Source organism: Elephas maximus, chromosome 2, assembly GCF_024166365.1.
Source record: "Elephas maximus indicus isolate mEleMax1 chromosome 2, mEleMax1 primary haplotype, whole genome shotgun sequence".
NCBI lineage: Eukaryota > Metazoa > Chordata > Mammalia > Proboscidea > Elephantidae > Elephas > Elephas maximus.
The window spans coordinates 69,248,420-69,267,500 of record NC_064820.1 but is presented as its reverse complement, the minus strand read 5'-3'; the positions used below and the strand labels follow the sequence as shown (position 1 = coordinate 69,267,500).

Genomic DNA, 19,081 nt, shown 5'->3' with positions numbered 1-19,081 from the left:
ACATTGTTTATACGGGTTAATGAGTTTCAAGTTCAATTTCTCTTAATTAGCTCATTATTTTTTTAAACCTTGACCATAGATCATCTTGCAGCTTATTCTCTTATCTAGAAAACCCTGCCTCCCTGAGTTTCCCAGCTGCCTCCCCACCTTTTATTGCTAATAGCTCATTAGATTTTAACTCCTTTATGACATTTTTCTTCAATTTATAAAAAGTGGTTTAAAAATTTTTTTTTAAGTGTCCACTCAGTCTCAGATTTTTTCTAATTGATTTCTGACATGCCGCTGCTTTCACTCTTTGCAGGTCCTCTCCCATCTCACACACTGTGTTCTGAAAGTTGTATGCAAGCCCTTTCGAAGGCACCTTGCCTAACTTCTTGCCTTCCGAAATAGGTTCCTGAACCTCATATCTCTTCAATGGGTCCATTTTAAAAAAGCTTTTGCTTTTTGCTTCCTCTGTTCTGGTTTTCATTTTGAAGAATATAGCAGACTATGGTGAGACTACAAGTAAGACCTGGACATTCAGGAGACTGAATTTTTTTTTTTTTTAATGGATGAAGAGTATCCCCTTATATATAGAAACCACCTACATAGACTAGTAGAATATAGTCATCCTGTTACTTACATGTTAAGAATAGAAAGTAGGCCAGCTAGAATAAGTGGCAAGCTTGAAAGTTAAGTGGTAAAAGATAAATCCAGGAATGCAGGATGGGTACTACGACAGAATTGCCTCCCAGTGTCCACTGTCTCCCTTTTCCTTAGTAATAAAGCTCTGGTTTTATTTAAGATGGCAATGCCAAAAGAATATATTTCCCAGTCTCCCTTGCAATTAGGTGTGACCATGTGATGCAATTTTGGAAGAAATTTTATGTGGGACTGCTTACAGAGAGCTGACCTAGGTGGGAAGTGTGGCCTTTTGCCTTTCATCCTTTCTTCCTTCTTCTAGTTTAGAAATTGAACTGATAGCTGAAGCTTCTGCAGTAATCTTATATCATAAAGCGAGACTGAGGATGGAAGCCATAAACTAAGAATGGGTGACAGAACGACGATTTCATGAAGCCGCCACACCAGTTTTGGATTACCCACTCTAGGGCTTCCTTCTTGTAAGAGAATAAACCCTGATGTCTTTAAGTAACTGCTATTTTGAGCTTTTTGCTAAATGTAGCCAAATATGATCCTTTTTGATAGAGTCTCATTTGGGGAGCTTTTAAAAATATCCCAGTGCCTAGGCTACAACCCATACCAATTAAATCAGAAACTCTAAGGATGGCACTCAAGCATCAATATTTTCTTTTAATGCTTCCCAGGTAGTTCCAATGTGCAACTGAAGTTGGAATCATTGTTTCAGGCCAGTAGACTTCATATTTAGCATGTTTGGGAATCTCTTGGGGGGTGTGGTGGTTCTTGCTGAAAATTCAGATTTCTAGGCCTTACTCCCCAGGAATTTTTGGTTCTTCAGGTCTGAGAGCACCCCATGTGATTGTGATACAGGTGATCTCAGGCTTACATTTGAAGAAACTCTGATTTAGGCAATGGGGAATCTTTGGAAGTTTTAAAGCAGAGCAATGACATAATCTGAGGAGAGTTTTAGGGGGATTAGTCTGAATCTAGTGAATAAGTTGAAAAGAAGAGATGAGAGACCTCAGGCAAGGGGACTAATACTGCAAGAGTTGATGGCCTGAGGGGATACAGTTTTGAACTAAGATGTTGGCCACAGAAATGGGACAAATAAGGAGACATACAATAGACACTGCAAAAGACAAAACACTACAGGACTTAATAACTCTTGGGACATGAGGTGGAGGGAACTTGAAGATTTTTATTCTTGGTGACTGAAGAATACACTGGCTTAGTACGTATTTCCCCCTTTTGCTTGAACTCTTAAATTGATATAGATTACTAGTTCTCTACGTATCTACAGCTGCAAAAGGTATTGATTTTTGTCAATCTGATTGTATCTAGAGTTTTCCATTAGTTTGGAAACGTTTATTTGCTAAATCAGCCCTTCTATTTAAAGACTCTGGCACTTTATCCTAAGAAGAGTCCATTTCACAAATAAATTTAGTGTTTCTTTATACACACCCTATATATGTATATAGATTAGCAATTAAATATTTTTCATGAGATGTTTACTTTAAAAAAAATCATGTCTTGCAAAGGAAATAAATTGGGTAGCATTACAGTTACTGCTGTAGAGATGTGCTTCGTATAGATATCTTTCTGGAATGAGATACTACTAAGCTATCAAGGGCGAAAGTTTAAAAATGGTTTTAAAAGGTGATCTCAATGGTAAATGATTATTTAATTATTCAATATAAAGCTACCAAGCAGATAGATATTACCCTGATAGTTTTATCAAATAACCTCAATTAAGCATAATTTTTTATGAGTAATTCTAAAATACACACTGCCCACTGATTCATTGTAATAATAAAAATCTACTCTTTAGAAATTGGTTTTAGCTATGCTCTTGAAGTTCTCTGTTATTTAAAAACCGACATCCTGGTTTTAGATTTATAAACCAGAAAAAAAAAATTAAGAATCAAATGTGATAGAATTGTCATAACGTGTAAGCTACTCTAATTTCTCAATCCTTACTAGTCTGTGGCAAGACATGGTTTCTTTTAATATAGGCTTGAAAGTGCCAAACTAACTGAACAAAAAAGATGCACATATGAAGCCATCACTGAGCTTGGCACTCAGGGTGCAGAGATGAATAAGACACAGCCTTGCTCTCTGCACTTCACAGTATAAATAATAAAGTGACAATGAATTTTCCTAAAGTCATTTTAAATTTAATTTTCTCTCTAATTGGAACATCTATTAAGAAACACCAACAAGGTGAAAGTCATTAGATCTGTTCAAAACAGACAAAGGCTAAACTTTAATAGGCAATGGGAGGGCACTTGTCTAAACTCCAAGTCACATTTAGTTCAGTTGCTAATAATAGCACTTTCTTGTGTGTGTGTGTGTGTGACCAAAGGGGTGTCTTATTTTTCTAATTTCATTGTAAACACATGCATTTTTATACTATAGTTTTTATTCCTTTTGATAATCCAATTATCCATCTTTAGTCAGTGGGAGTCCCTTAGGTTAGTTCCTATGTCCCTCTGACATGACTCCATTTATACTGGATGTCTTCCTTACTTTCTGGCACAACAAAATGTCCCTGACTCTTGTGAATTTCTTGTCCAGAAGTAGAAGCAGCTGCTTCTCTTTACTGCCCTGGTACCTTTTAGGGGAAATTGTACCAAACTTTAAAACTTTTATTTCTAATTGTGGTAAGTATATATTTATATATATGAAATAAAACCTTTCCTATTTCAACATTTTTTTACAAACACAATTCAGTGATATTAATTACATTTATCATCTTGTGCAACCATCTGGGGTGAGTTAGAACCCTGTCACTTGCTCTAGAGTATTCTTATGGGTCCTTAACCAGCAGTCTGAGCTCCACTGAGGAACTACTACCTGCTCAATTCTTCCATCCAGACCAGAGAAAGCGACTGTCTCACTGGTGGTTTGACCAAGTGCCTCCCCTTCTCTTCCCAGCATTCTGTCCTTCAGGTGGATATTTGTTCCACCTTCAGATGAAAACAGTTGCTGTCAAGTTGATTCCGACTCATGGTGACCTTGTGTGTGTCAGCGCAGAGCTGTGTTCCACAAGGCTTTTAAGGTCTGATTTTTCAGAAGTCGGCCTTCAGGCCTTTCTTCTGCAGCACCTCTGGGTGAACTTAAACTGCCAGTCTTTTGGTCAGCAGCTGAGTGTGTCAGCCATTTGCATCACAGGGGCTCCCCACCTTCAGATACTAGTAACTAAATTGGTTACATCAGAGTGCTAGCCATATTGAGGGTTCAGTACCTTTGTGAACACATCCATTTCATATCGAAAATGTTCTATTAACGGTTGCAAACACCACCCCGATTATTAGCTACAATCTTTCAAATGATAAAACACTGGGCACTGGGAGTTTTGGTTAGGCAGATCACCACCCACGCTTGGCAAAACAACCCAAAGTACAAGTTCTATTGCAGACGGGTCTAGAGAATTGTTCTCCTATCCTTGTCTCTGATGGATAGCACATACTTTTTGTGTAGGTATAACATGCCTTTCATTATTTGACTAGCAGTGAGTGTACGAATTTAAAAGCAAAAACATTTGTGATAGAAAGGGGAAATAAAGGATACAGTGCAAGCACGGCATGTGTGCTAACCACGGGCCTCTTTTACTAATAGCAGAGGCTGTTGCTGCCCAACTAAGGCCTTCATCTGTGGATCAAAGAAGACAGAGAGCTGCCTCCGTGGTCATCAAGCTCTTTTCCCCTACTCTTGTTGTTAGCTGCTGTGGACTCACCCCCAATTCACAGCGACCCCACCACAACAGATTGAAATGCTGCCTGGTCCTGTGTCATCCCTATGATAGGTTGTGGATTGGATTGGTGTGATCCACAGGGTTTTCATGGCTGATTCACAGAAGTAGATTGTCAGGCCTTTCTTCCAAGTCCATCTTAGTCTAGAAGCGCTGCTGAAACCAGTTTATCATCATAGCAACATGGAGGCTGCCACTGACAGATGCATTGCCTGGATCTCCCACAAGGAAGACTAGAACTCTATACGAAACCAACACTCTCCTATTCTACCACCCCACATAACTGCTGCTGCCTCAGCCAGAGTGGTGAGAGTGAGCATTACTGATTGAGCTGCAAGTCTCTATTCTTTATTCTCCTCCTCAGTCTCCCACCTTGCAACTCCCTGGCAAACAGAACAAGGAGCGGGCAAGACACTGGCTAGAAGTGAGACTAGAAAAAAACGAGCAGAAAAATCAAAAAGGAATCATAAAAAAATAAATGAAACAAAAAAATTGAAGAAAGAGATGGAAGAAAAAAAAGAAATACATAAACACGGCTGGTCAGGAAAAAAATTTCTGGAGAGAAAAACCTGAATCTGTGGTTTTAGATCTCTAGGGTATTGCTCCAGAAAACCACATTGCTCCAGAAAACCATTAGAAAATTCAGATTCTTCTTGTGAACTTAGTATGTTCACATCCTGACAAATTACTTTGGGAATAAACTTCCTGCATGGTGCTTATTTTTTCCTTCCTCAGCTCTGAAAACAAAGTCTATGTAATTCTACATGAATTAATATAGAACACTGGAAAGGTGAAGTCAGAAGACTCAGAGGTCATTCATTTCAACCCTCTCACTGTATTGTACAGAGAACTTAACAAGCTTGTCCAATGACACACAGTCTGTACCAGAACTAGGTCAAAAGATAAATGTTACATGATCTATGAAGAATCTAGGTTGATTTATACAACGAAAATGTTTCTAAGCTTAACTATTTTTGAGCTCTCGCACCTCCATATTATTTTAAGTTATTCAAGAAAAGGCCTTTTGATAGCTACCTTAGTTATCTAGAGCTGCTATAACAAAAATACCACAAGTGAGTAGCTTTAACAAACAGAAATTTATTTTCTCACAGTTTAGGAGGCTGGAAGTCTGATTCATGGTGCTGGCTCTAGAGGAAGGCTTTCTCTGTCTGCTCTGGAGGAAGGTCCTGGTCTCTTTGAGTTTCTGCCCCTGGGTGACCTTCATGTGGCTTGGCATCTCTTTCACCCCATCTCTGCTTCCTTGCTTGCTTGTTTAATCTCTTTTTATATCTCAAGAGAGATTGACTCAATATATACCCTACACTAATCCTGCTTCATTAACATAAAAAGACAAGCCATTCCCAAATGGGATTGTAACTCCAGGCATCAGGGGTGGGAATTATACAATAAGCACATAAGCACGGTGCTTACCTTGCTTACCAGATCATCTGTAGTGAACAATTTCACACGGTTGCACCACATCTACTAATCTGTAGTGAACTTGTTCTCTACAGATTAGTAAATTAGCTCAAGTAAACCCATGCTTACCTTGCTTACTGGGTAATCCGCCGCTGTTAGGGATTGTAAATTTGAAAAAATGCTTTGATTCTGTAGGAAGGTGCTGTGGGGTTGGAAGAGAGAGAGATGCCAGCTGTACCTAGAAGCAGAATCTTTGACGTGGTGAAAACCATGAAATTGTTCAGTACATATGATCTGGTAAGCAAGGTAAGCATTCTGGGTACATTGTCTATTGAATTTTTTACTAGGCATAGAGGTTGGGGTTTACAACACATATTTTGGGTGGACATAATTTAATCCATAATAACAGCCATCTGGGAAACCTCAACCTAGAAAACTTAGAACATGATATAAGAAATCAAGGTAAACAAGGAATTATTCCAACCAATACATTTTTGGGAAAAATATTTGATAGATTAATGTTTTTAAAATAAATGTATCTTGATAACCTGAATTTCAAATGTCTTATCAGTAATTATAATAATACTAATCTGCACTTAGTATTAGCTATCACACACACAGAATTTACTATATGCTAGAAAGTCTTCAAAGTGTTTGATGAATGTTAACTTACTCGATCCTCACAATACCATATAATTTGGTCCATTATTAATTAACTCTGTTTTGCTGATTAGGAAACTGAGGCACAGAGGGAAAATACCTTTACCTAATGTCATATCATTCATGAATGGTAGCACTAAGATTTGAACACTGGCAGTCAGGCCTCAAAGTCTATATATTTAACCACTCTACTACTGCCACTCACCACTCTGAAACAATGTGCACATTAATACACACTTGTCTCCCTAGTTAGTGGTAGAGCCAGGATTTTTCCAAGTCTAATCTGACTTCTCATAGAGACCTTATAGGACAGCATAGAACTGCCCCATAGGGTTTCTATGGCTGTAACCTTTACAGAAGCAGACAGCCACATCTTTCTCCTGAAGAGCAGCTGGTAGGTTCCAACCACCAACCTTTGAGTCAGCAGGTGATCACTTAACCACTGCACCACAGGGCTCCTTTTGTCGGAATGCACTCCATGGCAACGGGTTAATTAACTTATAGTCAATACTCTTTCCTGTCACACGGTACTGTCTTTCACATTATCATATTTAAATCTTATTTTAAAAATCTTGAGTAAATTCTTCTACATTTTGAATTTCTTCAGTGGCTACTAACAGAAAGTGGTGGTGTAAGAAAGATCAGTCCAGCACAGACAGCTTTGGTCTGGTCTCCACAGTGTCAGCATGGGGATGAAAATCCTAACCACTAGCCCACCAGCATAAACTCCCAGGGGTTGCTGGAGGATGCTGGTTCATCTGGGTCACCTCTACCCTGTGTGCTGTGCTCTGGAGGTGGTGTGGTCAATGCAACAGGCATTAGACCAGGGAATGAGACCAGCTTCTCTTAGAACAGCCTCAGACTGGCAGAATGCCATCTACATGGGGGCACTGGGCTCCCTTAATCCTCTCAACTACCCCATGAGTGGGCATGACAACCTCTAGTTTACAGATGAGAGAATTGACATTTAGAAAGTTCAGTAATTCCACCAAGGTCACAAAAGCCAGGATTGAGCCTAGGTCTGCCTTCAAAGTCTTCACTCTTACTCTACCAAGTTGTCTCTAAAGCCACCTAAATCCCCTGAACCTCAGATTCCTCAAATATAAAACAAGGAGATTGAGTACTCTGTGTGCCATGGAGCCTGAAGGATTCCTTGAAGGGAAGGTGCCTCAGAATTCACTTTGGGAAGGAATTCCAAGGACACAGGGCACCAGACCACTCTCTCCCTACTGCTCACAACTCTCCCCTTCCCATGCATGCACCAGAGCAAAGCAATTCCAGTTTGACTTGCCTTATGAATTTGGCTTTCCACATTTAGATTGAGGAGAGAATTCTACTGTTAAAAAAAGTTCGGGAACCACTCTACCAAGTGACCTTTAAGGCCTGTTTAGAATAGAATCAGAGTCATGAAGATATAAAAACTTTTGTAAATCAAGCTAGTCAGAAGAGACAGTGGATTCACTTGGCTGAGTCTGTCCAAAAACATCTGGTGCCTTTGAAAGAAAAGGCTATGGCTGCCAACTTCTGCTGATCGAAACACACAATTTGAGAACGCGTTTCCATTGTGTCTGTGAAGATAGACAGCTTACCCAGGGCCAATTAATGATGAACATAGTCTGAGTTTTCTTCTCTTGTGGTTACCATCCCTTGAGGGTTTCAACTGGTCAGGGATGAAAAGGACTCAGCATTTGGTGACTTGTTTAATTCTAACTTGTTTTTCTCTTCCTATTTATCTTGCCTAATCCTCTTTTTACCCCATCCTCCTCCTGTCCTGTCTGCCTTCTCTGGTTCCAAACCCAGCTAGCAGGCAGGGAAGGGGGGTTTGGGTTGGTAAGAAGTAAGTGAATTCATTTACTCCTTTGAGTGCTGCCTTTCCCCTACCTGAATTCCTATACAAGGCAAAGCTTTGTCATTCAGATGACAACTATAGGGCTGGCATCTTGATGGATGCACAAAAAGCCAAATTTCATTTCACTCTATCCCGATAGATCATATCCTTTTAATCAAAGACAACATATATAGAAATGAATAAAGCTAATGAAAGACCAAGTGTTAATCATTGTGATGGCTACCATATCTTAAAAAATAAAAACACAGATTTATCGAGGTGCATTTCATATACCATAAAATTCATTCATTTTAAGTGTTCCATTCAATAATTCTTAGTAAATACACAGAGTTGTGGAAACCCTGGTGGTGTAGTGGTTAAGTGCACTGCTGCTAACCAAAAGGTCGGCAGTTCAAACCCACCAGGCGTTCCTTGAAACTATATAGGGCAGTTCTACTCTGTCCTATAGGGTCACTATGAGTTGGAATCAACTCGACAGCAATGGGTTTGGTTTTCTGTTTGTTTGTTTTATACAGAGTTGTATAGCCATCACCACAATCCAATTTCAGAACATTTCCATCACCCCCAAAATCCCTTAAACTCATTTTCAGGTACTCCCTGTTTCTACCCCCAATCCTAGGCAACCACTAATCTACTCTGTGTCTCTAGAATTTTTTTCTGGGCATTTCGTATAAATTAAATCATATAACATGGAGCCTTTTATGACTGGCATCTTTCACCTAGTGTAATGCTTTTGAGGTTCATCTATATTGCTTCATGTATCAGGACTTCATTCCTTTACACATAATACATTTTTGAATGGCAGCATTACACAGAGGAAAGAGCATGGACTTCATAATCATATAAACCTGGGGCTGAATCACAGCTCTACCACTTCTTAGTTGTATGACTTTGTGGTTAAGTTCCTTAACTTCTCTGAGACTCATTTGTAGAATAAGGATGATAAGCCTTCCCTCAGAGGATTGTTCTATGAATTAGTTGAATTGTGCCAGCAAACATTCAAGAAATCCATTCTTTCTTTCTGCACTTACCAAGAACGTTTGCTTTTCTAAAACTCACCCCTGGATCAAACTTTAAACTGAATCCTACAGCCTCCCTACCAGCCATCATATCAAGCTTGAAATGGGAGATCACAAAACAAGCAGTATCAGAAACAGAATTCCACAACAAGAATCACAGCCTTTATTAATGGCACCCAGATGGTGAAGACTAAAGGGATTTCCTCCAATTACACTGCTGTCATTTTTCATAAAGAACGTTAAACTTAATTATTTCAAAGAGGAAAATGTGTCAAATTCTACCCTAGAACATTTTATGGAGTTGGTCTAACTTTTCAGAGTTCTAAAACACCATATTTACCCCACTCACTCTTATAAAACTGCCCTCATTAACATCAGCCCTCAGATAAGATGCAATCAAATAGTAAAGGGCAATGAACCTAGGTGTAAATAAAATCCACCTCAAGTCCTCAAAACTCTCCTTTGACCAATAGTTTCAGATTCTTTCCTCCCTAAACCTTTGGAAGAACTTGAATTTTAAGTGTGTAGCAAAACAGACTGACTTGAAGTCCTTGTTTGTTTCTCTAGTCCACCTTCTCTGATTAGGACATGTCATCTATTTGAGTCCCAACTTAAATGGATCCCGGATGTAACTCTTGGACACAAAGTTTACAAAGATTCTACCCCTTAGCCCTGAGTGTAAAGTTTTCTGTTCTAAACTTGCACTTCTTTCTGAATCATTATTTCTCTACAGCTTTTAATCCACCACCGCTCCCCTTCAGGAGACCTGGTGGCATAGTGGTTAGGAGTCACGGCCGCTGCTGCTCCCTTCATGTTTTTGGCTATTTCTCTTCCCTTCTTATTTGGGATTTGTCACAGGTGCATTTCTTCCCTGAATTTCCCACCACCTCCACTGCCAGTGATGCTCCCAGCTTCACTTCCTATTAAGCATAGTTAAAAAAAGAAAAGGATAACGCTCCTTAATATTTCTACTAAATAAAATAGGTTTGGAGCATATTTTATTTAGCCCTCACTTCAAGGAGATTAGCACAGTGTATCTTTATCTATAGCATAAAATAACTGTTGTCAAATGTAAACTAGTTATTAGAAGATGCAGCAATGGCTTTGTTATCTTTACATACTAATAATAGTCACTATACATATTATCGCATTAAATGTAACCAAGAGTGATACTCTCAAATTGGTAAATTAGGTATATTCCCTACCAGTGATTAGTCTGCAATATTAGCAAGTGTGCCTGACTAATTTGAGCTTCTATTATGATAAAATCATATTCACACGGATAAACAAATGAGAGCTATATAGAGACTAATTGGGCACTTCCGTTAATGTATTTATGTAAGGATTTCTGTGTCTCTTTGCTGCAAGTACTTACATTGAAAATAGGAACAGTTAACAAAATTTATGGCTAACTTTCCTCCCAATATTGAGAGATCAGAAGAAACTGATGGGGTCCCAAGAGACACATTTCTCCTCACTATGTTATCACCTAAAATAGTCTTGGGAACCCATAAGTGTAATAAAAAACAAATAAAAATAATTTGGGGGCATCAACAGCTTAAGTTTAGTTAGATTTGTGAGTTCCCCCATGTTCAAAAAGTTGTTTATCTTTTCGTTTTTTTAATGTTTAAACTTCCTTTTCATATCACTATAGTGAAAACAGAATTTATAACCAAGACTTTATTTTAAGGATTTTATTTTAAGCATTATCATAGGAATTTATCTGATGGTATAAATAGTTTAGTAAATCTGGGATTTAGCAAAGATTTTCTCCTCTACCGCACAGGCCTTTTATTCAGCAGCACATGACAAAATCATCTTGAAACATGATGATTTAACTTTAGTTTCATCAAACAGTCAGCAAAGAATGGTGAGCCCAAAATTCCAGTATATGGCTAGCATACTGAAAGCTAATTTTTTAAAACACACTTAATGACCAAAAACTTCAAAGTATACACAAAAATCACAGAGCTTTTGGATAATGATTTGGCAAACAGTTTGTTTTTAGCTTTTTTTAGAGAACCTTGATCTCAGGGTGATCAGTTAAAAACCCCAGATTTGTAGAAACCCACTCTGAGGCCTTTGCCACCAAAAAGATCTGCCAACAACCGTGCATTATTTATATGAATTACCAAACAGTGTCAAGAGTCTCCTACCCGGAGATGGCTGCAAGTTTTTGATGTGCCTGACGGGCCATTTCACAGCCTTTGGTTCTTGTCTTGTGCATTTCTGCCCGGAGTGAGGGGCAGCTGACCGAGACATCCCCAATAGAAATGACCAATTCTCGGTACAGGGCCACTTGTGTGTTGAACTCTTGAACAAGCTGCAAAAGAAGCAAATTTCTTTCACTAAACACTTATCATTAGAAAGTTTCCTACTTCATGCGCATAAACAGGGGCCTTAGCTGACCCCTGATCCATGCCCCCAAATCTCCAGCTAAGGAGACTACAAACTCTTTAAAGCTTAAGCCACAAAGACAGCAAGTTGTTTTTATCCAAGGCAAGTGTTGATTTTTCATCACAGCAAGCTCTATTATGGAAGCTCTATTTCCAGACCTACTGTCCCCCATCAGTTCAGACTGTTTCTGAAGAGCAAGAGCATATTTGGAGACCTAACATGCCACTCCCAGGTCTACAGAGAAAGATTCTGGGAGCTCCAGCATAGACGTTCCCCTCTACTTCTGCGAGGAGGTTGGATACGAATTTGAAGTTGCACGGGGATAAAAATCAAACCGAGAACGTAACAGGCAAACCATTCACTTCCTGCCGGGCCACTGAACCTCTCCGGTTTTGGAGACTGACAGGAAGACCCGCCACAGCCTTCAGCTGGAACCTTCGTCCTCACCACAGCGGCCAGCGCACTCTTTGGGTTTGTTTGCTACTGTCTCCCCACAAAGGCAGCACCCCCACCTCCTCGCTCTCGGATGAGCTAGCCAGTTCTCTGTGTTCTTTGCGTTCACCATTCTCTGAGGAGAGAACCGCGACCTGCAGCCGCTGACCCCCAAGACCCTTGCCGTGGCACTTTCCTCCACGGAGCCATCACTACCTGGGTATCACCCTGAATTTGAAGGCTACAGGTTTAAAAATAGTGCACGTGCACGTGATCTGCACAGAGGCGCTGAGGGTGGAGGAGTGGCTGGCACTCAAGCAAACGATTAACATACACGACTCCCCTACCCCCTCACCAAAAAAGAAAAAAAAAAAAAAAAAGCGCCGTTTTCACCCACCATCTTGCAGTCGTCCAGGGTTCGCTGGGTTTTGTGGGCGCTCTCGGAGCCGCTGCCCCTGCGCTCCCAATCCCCGCTCTGAAGCGGAGTCTTGCTGCTCTGGAAGATCGAGGAGCGGGTGGACCGGCCGGGGCGCTTTCTGCGCCCATTCGGTGCAGAACTCATGCACACACATCCACTAAACCCAAGCCGCTGGTGCAGTGCGCCCCGGTGCCGGCGGCCCGGTCGTTGCCCTGCGCGCCGCGGCCAAGTAGCCGGAGCGGGGACAAGAGACGCGCCGCTCACAGGGTTGAGGTTGGCTGCGCGGGTGGGTAACCTTCAGCTTGAAGGAGAGCGGGGGAAGCGTTAGCTGTGCAGTGCAGCATCGCTTCCACTAGCAGCGAGGAAGGGGCTCGATCAAGTTCTGCTCAGCAGCATTGCGGGCCCTGTCCCGGGAGCTGGGCGCTGGCGCGGGCTCGCACCGCCTTCCCTTCGGCATGGATTGCAAGGCTGGGAGAGAAGGAACGCGCCGCCCAGCGACTTCGAGTTTCCATTCAGATGGGGGAGCAGATTTCAAAGCCTGCGCTGCAAGGTGGGGGGTGGAGGGGTGTCGCTCTTGCTTTAATGTCTCCCAGCAGCGACGCTCGGTTTGTCTTTCCCCTCCCTCCCCAGTAGACAGGCCTGGAAGGGCTGGCCGTTTCCGAAGCAAGCAATTGGCTGTAATCGGCTGCCTTGATCCTTCGTCTCTATGGGTTCATCAGTTAGAGGATCCCAAATGAATCCGTGGCGGGACTGGCAGACGCAGAGAATCGGTCCGACTGACGTTGTTCCCAGTCCCGCATATTGATAGGACCGAATACTAATGTGATCCGTCCATACAGCCCTCCCCGCCTCCGCGTTTATGCACTTATCCAATCAAATGCCCGAGAACATCAATTGCAATATTACTTCATCTGCTCTATTATTAGAAAGGAAAAGTGTCATCAGAGTGGAGCACATTGCCACATGCTGGGACCTAAACACGGATTTCAAATAAACCAGTGTGTGGACCTGAGGCCCTTACCTTCTGGAACTGTCTGGGGCCACAGATTATCAAAACCCAGAACTAGGTTTTTGCCTCAAATGGAAGAGCTCTTGGTAAGGGAAAAGAAAAGCCTTGTTTCCCTGTTTTTTGTTTTATCTTTGTTCAGTGTAGGTGGGTGCGTGGGGCAGAATACACAGAAGTTCAGTCAAATTGGTCCTCATCCACATCCCACTTCAACTAATAAAGCCCTTGATCTTGAATTCTAGGATCTCGGGACCCAGCTCTGAGAGTTTCCCAATAATAACTTGAGCAAGTAAGAGCCAACAGGCCTTGCTGGACCTCAAAAATGACCCTGTGTCCTTTATCGGACATTAATGACCCAGATCCTTGACAACTTCAATTTTTTCTCCATTTATCATGGTGTGGCTTATTGGTCCAGTTGTGAGGATTTCTGTTTTCTTTATGTTGAGGTGTAATCCATAGTGAAGGCTGTGGTCTTTGATCTTCATCAATAAGTGCTTCAAGTCCTCTTCACTTTCAGCAAGGTTGTGTCATTTGCATAAAGCAGGTTGTTAATGAGTCTTCCTCCAGTCCTGATGCCCCGTTCTTCTTCATATAGTACAGCTTCTCGGATTATTTGCTCAGCATACAGATTGCATAGGTATGGTGAAAGGATACAACTCTGACACACAACTTTCCTAACTTTAAAACACTCAGTATCCCCTTCTTCTGTCCAAACAACTGCCCCTTGATCTATGTAGAGGTTCCTCATGAGCACGATTAAGTGTTCTGGAATTCCCATTCTTCACAACATTATCCATAATTTGTTATGATGCACACAGTTGAATGCCTTTGTATAGTCAATAAATATCCTTCTGGTATTCTCTGCTTTCAGCGAGGATCCACCCCTGGTTCCATGGCCTCTTCTGAATCCAGCCTGAATTTCTGACATTTCCCTGTGGATATATTGCTGCAGCCGCTTTTGAATGATCTTCAGCAAAATTTTCCTTGCATGTGATATTAATGATATTGTTCAATAATTTCCGCATTTGGTTGGATCACCTTTCTTGGGACTAGGCATAAATAACGATCTCTTCCAGTTGGTTGGCCAGGTAGCTGTCTTCCAAATTTCTTGCAATAGACTAATGAGCACTTCCAGTGCTGCATCCATTTGTTGAAACATTTCAATTGATATTCTGTCAATTCCTGAAGCGTTGTTCTTCACCAATGCTTTCAGTTCAGCTTGGACTTCTTCCCTCAGTACCATCAGTTCCTGATCACACTGAAGTTGTCAAGGATTTCATCTTACTTGGATCCACAATCAGCACCCATGGAAGCAGCAGTCAAGAAATCAAAAGACACATTGCATTGGGCAAATCTGCTGCAAAGGACTTCTTTAAAGGGTTGAAAAGCAAAGACGTCACCTTGAAGGTTAACGTGCTTCTGAGGCAAGCCATAGTGTTTTCAATTGCCTCATATGCATGTGAAAGCTGGAAGGAAGACCAAAGAAGAATTGGTGCTTTTGAATTGTGGTGTTGGCAAAGAATGTTGAATATACCATGGACTGCCAAAAGAACGAACAAATCTGTCTTGGAAGAAGTACAACCAGAATGCTCCTTGGAAGCAAGGATGGGGAGACTGTCATCTCACCTACTTTGGACATGTTGTGCGGAGGGGTCAGTCTCTGGAGGACATCATGCTTGGTAAAGTACAGGGTCAGCGGAAAAGAGGAAGACCCCTCAACAAGATGGATTGACACAGTGGCTGCAACAACGGGCACAGGCATAACAATTTTAAGGATGGCGCAGGACCGGGCAGTGTTTCGGAACTTACTCGACGGCATCTAACAACAACAACAACAATGACCCAGATACCAATGGAAGCATGCCAGGAAAAAGTAGCGAGGACACAAGCATGAAAAGGAATGGGGTGAATTCTGGGCTGTTTAAGGTCACCTTTTTTTTTTTTTTTTTACCTCTGACATCCAGAGATCCCGCAGGGAGGAAGAGGAAGTGGAGTGGACATTCAACTCTAATGCTGTGAGAACAATTGGTCTCATGAATGATCTGTTTAGAGGGGGCAGATAAAGGGGTCTGCCACAGGGAACTAGTTATGTGTTAAAAAGCCTGATGAAAAACAAATCAAGTGTTTCTGGTCAATCTCTCAACGGGATATGGAGAATGCACAGGGAGGGAGGGCCAGAAATAGCCAAGAAGGCTAACACCTAAGGATGGTAGCTCCAGAATTTTTTTTATCGAGAACAGGTAAACATACTGGTGTGGATATCTAAATGAATAACTCAGAATTGGCAATGGGTTTGGTTTTTGGTTTTATCTAATTGGATATTCAGCTGTATTTGCATAGTACTTCACAAAAGATTGACAGTCAGTGGTTGCTGTCAAAGAGTGTGTGTGGGGGGGGTGGGTAAGGGGGAGATCAGCCCCACCCCCAGACTTCTGTGTGCTGCTCTCCTCTAGGTGTTTTGATGGCCCCCAGACCAGGGTGAAAGGGCTCTTTTGTTGGCTGAACCTATCCAAAGGTAGGAAGATAAAGAGGTTAACCCTTAGCCAGCTCTCTGTCCTTTCCCTCAGTCTCAATTTTCTACTTCATATGCGTAGAGAGGAGGAGAGGTTGAGGAACATATTAGGAGACTGGGACTTGGGAAGTGATGGAGGTGATGGGGATGGTAATGAGAAAAAGGAACAGAAGGGGCTAAAAGATTTTAAGGAGGGATGGATAATGCTTACTTATCAGTTGTTTGAAGTCCTGTGATATGAATCCCTTTCATTACCACTGACTGCACCCCCTTTTGAATCCTCAAGAAAAGCCTGCTATATACCCAGTGGTAGGTAGTGCTTTGGAGAATAAAGAAAAGGGGCTGTGTTTCATGTGTACATAGACATAGGATGGAGAGAACATGATACTGGAGGTCAGTCTGCTGGAAATGTTCTCACTCCTCTTTTATTGCAGCCCCCTTCCCTGCTGAAAAATAATAACTGCCATCAGATTTGAGCATTTCAAAGCTTTTCAGTAGTAGGTTTCTACTCCAGCTACAACCATCTGGTTTCTACTCCCCCTTTCTTCTGCCTAGAGACAATTTTAACAAATTAGAAGAAAGAAGGCAACGCAATTGCACTGCCCTGTTTCTATGCCATAGTATTTGCAGGAGGTGGGAGAGGCGGAGGAAAAAAGGGAATAAATGGGTCAAAGGCAATGTCATGTTTGAAGGACTACAGACTTGGAAATCCATTGGGGGATGAAGAGGAAATTGTCATTTGCAGGTGTCCCTTGGCCTTCCCTGATACACAGTCCAAGCCACTTTCCTGAGATGGGAGAAAAATAGCATCAGTCCCAGAGCTTCTCTCCCAGGGACAAATGCTGTAATCAGAATAGCAGCAGGCAGGCTTAGTTCCCTCACCTTCCCCCACATTCACAACAGCATGAATTTACATTCTTGGGGCTGTCTGACTGCTAAGTAGAAGGGTAAAGCACAGTTGGAAATTCCAACAATACGAGAACATTTTCTGGTTATCTAGGCCTGATTTTCGTGCAACCCTGATGATAGGTCCTCTATGGGTATATGGAGGGAGCCCTGATGGTGCAGTGGTTAAGCACTCAGTTACTAATCAAAAGGTCGATAATTTGAACCCACCAGCCACTTCCCCAGAAAAAGATATGGCAATCTGCTTCCATAAAGATTAAAAAAAAGAAAAAAAAACCACTAGCGTTAAGTCAATTCTGACTCATAGCCACCCCATAGTGTTTCTGAGGCTGTAAATCTCTGCAGAAGCAGACCGCCATGTCTTTCTCTCGCAGAGCCACTGGTAGTTTCCAACCGCCAATTTTTGGGCTAGCAATCATCGCTTAAACCACTGTGCCACTATGGCTACATTGCATGAAAATTTGAATGTGATTTGGGTCAAAGCCATATACCTATAAAAAACCAAACCCACTGCCGTTGAGTTGATTCTCTTAGCAAACTTATGGAACAGAGTAGAACTGCCTCATAGAGTTTCCAAGACTGTAACCCTTTGGGGCAGTTCTGCTCTGTCCTATAAGGTCACTAAGAATTGTAATTCACTCGATGGCAGTGGTTTTGGTTTTTTATAGGTTTTTTTTGTGGCTCTGACCCAGATCATGTTCAAATTCTACTCCAGTGAAAGGTCTACCTTACATTGCATGTTCTTTCTGTTAGCTTTAGAGAATTAATTTTGATCTGAAAAATTTTTTAAAGGATTATATGAGCCACTGATAAGTTATTTTGAATTGGTGATATAAGAAACCACAGTGAGACCCAGCGATGAACACCTCCAACTGAGCTTTTCTCATGAAAAGAAATACTGGGAGGCAGGTTTCTCCAGGAGGGTAAAGCAATGAAAAGTAACCATGTTTGTGTGGGTCTGTGACAGAGGCAGAGAAAAGCACAGATGCTGGGCTATAAGAAGTTGGGGAGTTTTGGAGGGAATGATGAAGTTGTTTTTGGTTGGTGTCAAGAGATAAGAGATTACATTATTATGAAGAATTTAGTGAATAAGCTAAACCCAAAACAACAAGCGGTTTATTTCCACTAAAAACAGGAGGAAGTAGAATACATTGGGAACATTTATTTACTAATTTCACAAATATTTTTGAGTGTTTTATCAGTAGATTCAAGTTTTATTGGTCCTGAGGTTTATACAATTTGGGGACCCCTCTTTAAAAAAAAGAATTCAAAATTTTAAGTACAAAACTAGATACATTGTCTTGGAAGTAGCCTATGCAAGTGAGGTTCCCTGAAGTTTAGGATCCATTCCCTTCACAGGAAATTTCCACCTTTGGTGTCTATAATATATACACAGTGAGTATCTGGTATTTTGCCTCCTCAGTTTTTATTCTTTTTTTTTTTTTTTTTTTTGATGATAGAACTTGTATTTCCTTTTAGAAATCAGTGCTTCTTCACTTTTGTCCACATGGCTCTGTGGGTGGGCATGTGACTCTAGCCTGGCCAAAAAGAATACTGCATCCCCAATGACCATAGTGATTGGTTTAATAATGGGTAAGAAATCTGAGCTGGATGGACAAATGAGCTTTAGCCCTGGGACTATTTCTGGAACTTTTAGGCTAAAATATATGAAATTGCCACTATTCAGCCATTTTTGAAATGCATAAATGACAATTTTATATATTTCAATGTAACATTAAGAGTTTTTTCCATTGGGTTCCACTGGTAAGAGGAAATCCTGGAGTTTTGGTGGTCACCTTTGCCACACAAGGTAGACAGCTTGCTATATAGTCAACCCACAGGAAAGAAGACCGATGAGATAAAGATTGATTCCTAGTGTTATTTTTGAGCACATGAATCCAGTCTCTGCCTTAAGTCAAACTACACCTACAAGTTCAGTTAGGTAGACCAAGAAATTCCCTTTTAAATTAAATCAATTTGAGTTAGATTACTACCATTTGCAATCAAGAGTCCTGAATATAACGGAATATCTGAGTGGTACAAATAATTAACTAGCAAAGCTGCTAACCCAAAGGTTGGAAGCTGAAGTCTACC

The 19,081-nt window shown here is 41.2% G+C and overlaps 1 protein-coding gene across 3 annotated transcripts in view; it reads right to left on the bottom strand.

Moving 5' to 3' along the window:
• Window positions 1-13,325, bottom strand: part of RGS7BP (regulator of G protein signaling 7 binding protein) — a 166,973-nt gene extending 153,648 nt beyond the window's left edge. For 2 of the 3 annotated variants that reach the window (XM_049864557.1, XM_049864574.1), the window contains exons 1-2: window positions 12,543-13,325; window positions 11,473-11,639 (exon numbers count right to left, since the gene is read on the bottom strand). In XM_049864557.1, the coding sequence (XP_049720514.1) occupies window positions 11,473-11,639; window positions 12,543-12,707 (332 nt within the window). In that variant the 5' untranslated portion in view covers window positions 12,708-13,325. Of the gene's footprint in view, window positions 1-11,472; window positions 11,640-12,225; window positions 12,233-12,542 lie in introns of those variants that run through there. The other variant, XM_049864567.1, reaches the window with a different exon arrangement.
• Between the last annotated feature and the right edge of the window lie 5,756 nt (window positions 13,326-19,081).